Source organism: Phyllobates terribilis, unplaced genomic scaffold (assembly GCF_046119375.1).
Source record: "Phyllobates terribilis strain yellow unplaced genomic scaffold, ASM4611937v1 Scaffold_13__5_contigs__length_258822181, whole genome shotgun sequence".
NCBI lineage: Eukaryota > Metazoa > Chordata > Amphibia > Anura > Dendrobatidae > Phyllobates > Phyllobates terribilis.
Genome location: NW_027362773.1, coordinates 166,714,873 through 166,720,872, shown reverse-complemented (window position 1 = coordinate 166,720,872; position 6,000 = coordinate 166,714,873). Strand labels below are relative to the sequence as shown.

Here is a 6,000-nt window from a genome sequence, read left to right as displayed (position 1 = left end):
GCTCTACCCTCACCTACTGTATCCTCACCCATCCCTTGTAGATTGTGAGCCCTCGCGGGCAGGGTCCTGGCTCCACCATACCGCTGCACGACCAGCTCTACCCTCACCTACTGTATCCTCACCTATCCCTTGTAGACTGTAAGCCCTCGCGGGCAGGGTCCTCGCTCCACCATACCGCTGCACGACCAGCTCTACCCTCACCTACTGTATCCTCACCCATCCCCTGTAGACTGTGAGCCCTCGCGGGCAGGGTCCTCACTCCACCATACCGCTGCACGGCCAGCTCTACCCTCACCTACTGTATCCTCACCCATCCCCTGTAGATTGTGAGCCCTCGCGGACAGGGTCCTCGCTCCTCCTGTACCAGTCGCTGTCACATTGTGTTCAAGATTTTTGTTATTGTAATTGTTCTTGTATTATACCCCTTTTTCACATGTAAAGCGCCATGGAATAAATGGCGCTATAATAATAAATAATAATAATAAAATAATAATAATAGTGGTGGCTGCAGACAGAATCTTATCATGTATCTCTGTATACCGGGAGCTCCCCCTAGTGGTGACTGCAGACAGGATCTTATCATGTATCTCTGTATACAGGGAGCTCCCCCTAGTGGTGACTACACACAGAATCTTATCATGTATCTCTGTATACAGGGAGCTCCCCCTAGTGGTGGCTGCAGACAGGATCTTATCATGTATCTCTGTATACAGGGAGCTCCCCCTAGTGGTGTCTGCAGACAGAATCTTATCATGTATTTCTGTATACAGGGAGCTCCCCCTAGTGGTGGCTGCAGACAGAATCTTATCATGTATCTCGGTATACAGAGAGCTCCCCCTAGTGGTGGCTGCAGACAGGATATTATCATGCATCTCTGTATACAGGGAGCTCCCCCTAGTGGTGGTTACAGACAGGATATTATCATGTATCTCTGTATACAGGGAGCTCCCCCTAGTGGAGGCTGCAGGCAGAATCTTATCATGTATCTCTGTGTACAGGGAGCTCCCCCTAGTGGTGGCTGTAGACAGGATCTTATCATGTATCTCTGTATACAGGGAGCTCCCCCTAGTGGTGACTGCACACATAATCTTATCATGTATCTCAGTATACAGGGAGATCCCCCTAGTGGTGGCTGCAGACAGAATCTTATCATGTATCTCTGTATACAGGGAGCTCCCCCTAGTGGTGACTGCAGACAGGATCTTATCATGTACCTCTGTATACAGGGAGCTCCCCCTAGTGGTGGCTGCAGACAGAATCTTATCATGTATCTCTGTATACAGGAAGCTCCCCCTAGTGGTGGCTGCAGACAGGATGTTATCATGTATCTCTGTATACAGGGAGCTCCCCCTAGTGGTGGCTGCAGACAGGATCTTATCCTGTATCTCTACATACAGGGAGCTCCCCCTAGTGGTGACTGCACACATAATCTTATCATGTATCTCAGTATACAGGGAGCTCCCCCTAGTGGTGGCTGCAGACAGAATCTTATCATGTATCTCTGTATACAGGGAGCTCCCCCTAGTGGTGGCTGCAGACAGGATCTTATCATGTACCTCTGTATACAGGGAGCTCCCCCTAGTGGAGGCTGCAGACAGAATCTTATCATGTATCTCTGTATACAGGGAGCTACCCCTAGTGGTGGCTGCAGACAGGATGTTATCATGTATCTCTGTATACAGGGAGCTCCCCCTAGTGGTGGCTGCAGACAGGATCTTATCCTGTATCTCTACATACAGGGAGCTCCCCCTAGTGGTGACTGCACACATAATCTTATCATGTATCTCAGTATACAGGGAGCTCCCCCTAGTGGTGGCTGCAGACAGAATCTTATCATGTATCTCTGTATACAGGGAGCTCCCCCTAGTGGTGGCTGCAGACAGGATCTTATCATGTACCTCTGTATACAGGGAGCTCCCCCTAGTGGTGGCTGCAGACAGAATCTTATCATGTATCTCTGTATACAGGAAGCTCCCCCTAGTGGTGGCTGCAGACAGGATCTTATCATGTATCTCTGTATACAGGGAGCTCCCCCTAGTGGTGGCTGCAGACAGGATCTTATCATGTACCTCTGTATACAGGGAGCTCCCCCTAGTGGTGGCTGCAGACAGGATCTTATCATGTATCTCTGTATACAGGGAGCTCCACCTAGTGGTGGCTGCAGACAGGATATTATCATGTATCTCAGTATACAGGGAGCTCCCCCTATTGGAGGCTGCAGACAGAATCTTATCATGTATCTCTGTATACAGGGAGCTCCCCCTAGTGGTGGCTGCAGACAGGATCTCCTCATGTACCTCTGTATACAGGGAGCTCCCCCTAGTGGTGGCTGCAGACAGAATTTTATCATGTATCTCTGTATACAGGGAGCTCCCGCTAGTGGTGGCTGCAGACAGGATCTCCTCATGTACCTCTGTATACAGGGAGCTCCTCCTAGTGGTGGCTGCAGACAGAATTTTATCATGTATCTCTGTATACAGGGAGCTCCCTCTAGTGGTGGCTGCAGACAGATTTTTATCATGTATCTCTGTATACAGGGAGCTCCCCCTAGTGGTGACTGCAGACAGGATCTTATCATGTATCTTTGTATAAAGGGAGCTCCCCCTAGTGGTGGCTGCAGACAGAATCTTATCATGTATCTCTGTATACAGGGGGCTCCCCCTAGTGGTGGCTGCAGACAGGATCTTATCTGTAACATGCAGATAATGCTGTAACTGTGGCAGGTTAGTCACAAATCCTGCTTCTAACATATGTAGCATCCTGACTTTGTCATTTAGCCAACGCCTCATGAATTTCCTGTGTTATTGCATAGTACTGCTGGTAACATACAAGGTATAAATGATCACATGACTCCAGGCTTTAATCTCAGCATTTATTACATCCCGCACATGCGCCGCGCTGCCCGCTACGATCGATTCTTCTTCATTGGTGCAGTCATAGTGCAAGTCTACTGACCATGAGACGTTGGCTGATGTGCGAGCGGGCAGAGCGAGCGTTCCATCTGTACAGTCTTACACACCGGACGACGCCTTCTGCGCCATTTACCACAGTTTATTTTGCCTCATAAAAAATTACAAGTTTAAAAAAAGTCAATATTTACAAATATATAAGTGGTGATTCCCGAATATTATTCCCTGCGCCCCCCTATATCAGTCCATGGGGGACGCGTGGTGTATTGTCCACAACCCGGACGTCGCTGAGGTCTCAGCTCTTCTTATGGAGAAACTTCATCTTGTTCCCTGTGTAAAGACACAAAATGTCAGAGAGGAGGCAGAAATAGGGGAGCACGGCCCGAAATATCACCCTCCTGATAGAGTACAACAACATTCCCTGTTATCAGCCATTACTGGGGGAGGAGACTGTAGGACAGGAGACTACAATCTATTACTCCCTGTTATCAGCCATTACTGGGGGAGGAGACTGTAGGACAGGAGACTACAATCTATTACTCCCTGTTATCAGCCATTACTGGGGGAGGTGACTGTAGGACAGGTGCCCACAATCAGTTTCTCCCTGCTGAGAGTAGCAGCTGTCTGTGGAGCTCCAGGACTTCCAGGAGGAGTGTCGCCGTCTGCCTCTCTTCTCCCCAGGGAGAGGCAGGCTTACTGGGAGGCCGGCATGGCTTCCCAGCCTCCTATCCCCCGGTCTATGCCGGCGGGGGACAAGGAGCCACAACAACCGGCCCAGGAGGGAGTGAGGAGATCCGGTAGGGTGAAGAAAAACATACCCACCTACTCCAACCCCGAGACGATTCATCGCTCGCCCAGAGAGGGAGACCGGGGCACCCCAGGCCCCAGGAACAAGAGTCCAGCAAGATCCTGGGGGGAGATGAGCTCCAGCGAGTCCACAAGTTCCTTCTCCTCCCGAGTGGTCGCCACGTTGCGAGAGTACGAGGACGCCGGCAAAGCACTAACCCAGCTGAAAGAGGAGCTGCGGGAGGCCCGGATCCTGAACACCCGGGCGTCCAACAAGGAGAGACCCGCGACCTCCCAAAGGTTTAAAGCCCTCAGAGACGAGGTGGTCAGGTTAGTGCTACTCCGGGAGGGGATTGAGAAAAGCGCAGGTCCCTTCCTGGAGAGGTTTAAGAACCAGCGGCGGTTCTCAGAAATGAAGGGGTTAAACACCTCAGGAGAACCGCCAGCCGGCGTCCTTAGTGAAGAGGAGGAGGAGGATGAAGAGGTGACTGGAGTCTCAGTTGCTGGAGCCAGTGAGGGGCAGAGCCGGAGCTTAAGTGGTCTCCCTGCAGGGCAGAGGACTCCGACAGCAGAGGCTGGAGTGTCGGGGGAGGAGGAGGAAGGAGGACTGCTGAGGGAGATCCGACTGCTGGAGTCTCCAGTGGACCTGACACGGTTTTCCTTCGGTGAGGACAAACCAATGGAGGAGACCAAGAGGAGGAAGAAGAAGACCGGAGGAGCCGCACAGGAGGTGGTGAGTTACAAGTATGTACCAATGACTGATGTTGCGCCTGCCACCTCCTGTGTAAACCCCACCAAACCTAAAGGCACGGGCTCTGCAGTGGGCTCGAGCCAGAGGCAAGGTGGGGAGAGGAGGAGGACGTCCGGCGATGCTGCCATCTGTGCGGGGAACAGTGCAGGGGGCGAGGCTGTGGAGGTACTCACAGCGCCGGACATAGGGAGTTCTGTGGAGTTTCCCTCCCTGCCCTCTGCGGCTAAGCCGGTTATCACCGGGGCCGGGGAGACCGGGAGGGATGTGAAAAAAACATCTGTGAGGAACACTGGGCACACTGCTGCGACAGGGAGGCAGTGTGGCCCAGCGCCCAAGAAGGACACTAAGGCCCCAAAGTCTGTGGGTGTAGGGCGGGCAGCGGTGCCCAACAAACAGTCTGCCCAGCACAAAATTCTGCAGTAGGGGGGCGGGGCGCTCCAGGAGAGGACCTGCAGAAAGCCAGCAGCAACCAAAGGGAAACGGGTGTGGTGCTGCAGGGAAAGGAGTCTCTGGGAGTGCTCCCCTCCCCCGGCCCAGCAGGTGTGAGTGCAGAGACACCAGACACAAGGGAGGAAGGAATGGAGGTGACTGTGGAAGGTGCAGAGAACAGCAGAGGTAATGGGGTGACAAGTAAAGGGAATGGAAGTAGTGCTGCAGTGAATGATGGGAGTAATGGTGGAGCAGATGGTGGGAGTAGTGGTGGAGTGAATGATGGGAGTAGTGGTGCAGCAAATGGTGGGAGTAGTGGTGGAATGAATGCTGGGAGTAGTAGTGGAGTGAATGATGGGAGTAGTGGTGCAGCAAATGGTGGGAGTAGTGGTGGAATGAATGCTGGGAGTAGTGGGAATGGTGGGAGCAGTAGTGGAGCGAATGGTGGGAGTAGTGGTACAGCAAATGGTGGGAGTAGTGGTGCAGCAAATGGTGGGAGTAGGAGTGGAGTGAATGATGGGAGTAGTGGTGCAGCAAATGGTGGGAGTAGTAGTGGAGTGAATGATGGGAGTAGTGGTGGAGTGAATGATGGGAGTAGTGGTGCAGCAAATGGTGGGAGCAGTAGTGGAGTGAATGATGGGAATAGTGGTGCAGAAAATGGTGGGAGTAATGGTGTAGCAGATGGTGAGAGTAGTAGGAATGGTGGAAGTAGTGGTGCAGTGAATGATGATGCAGCAAATGGTGGGGGTAGTGGTGCAGTGAATGATGATGCAGCAAATGGTGGGGGTAGTGGTGGAATGAATGCTGGGAGTAGTGGGAATGGTGGGAGTAGTGGTGTAGCAAATGTTGGGGGTAGTGGTGTAATGAATGGTGGGAGTAGTGATGCATCAAATGGTGGGAGAAGTAGTGGAGTGAAAGATGGGAGTAATGGTGGAGCAGATGGTGAGAGTAATGGTGGAGCAAATGATGAGAGTAGTAGGAATGGTGGAATTAGTGGTACAGTGAATGATGATGCAGCAAATGGTGGGGGTAGTGGTGCAGTGAATGATGATGTAGCAAATGGTGGGGGTAGTGGTGCAGTGAATGATGATGTAGCAAATGGTGGGGGTAGTGGTGGAATGAATG

At 52.1% G+C, this 6,000-nt stretch overlaps 1 protein-coding gene across 3 annotated transcripts in view; it reads right to left on the bottom strand.

Annotated features, from left to right (window-relative positions):
* Positions 1-2,858: 2,858 nt before the first annotated feature.
* DENND2B (DENN domain containing 2B) overlaps positions 2,859-6,000 on the bottom strand; it is a 433,939-nt gene continuing 430,797 nt past the window's right edge. For all 3 annotated transcript variants that reach the window (XM_073659026.1, XM_073659025.1, XM_073659024.1), the window contains one exon: positions 2,859-3,239. In XM_073659026.1, coding sequence (XP_073515127.1) covers positions 3,205-3,239 — 35 coding nt within the window. In that variant the 3' untranslated portion in view covers positions 2,859-3,204. The remainder of the gene's footprint in view (positions 3,240-6,000) is intronic.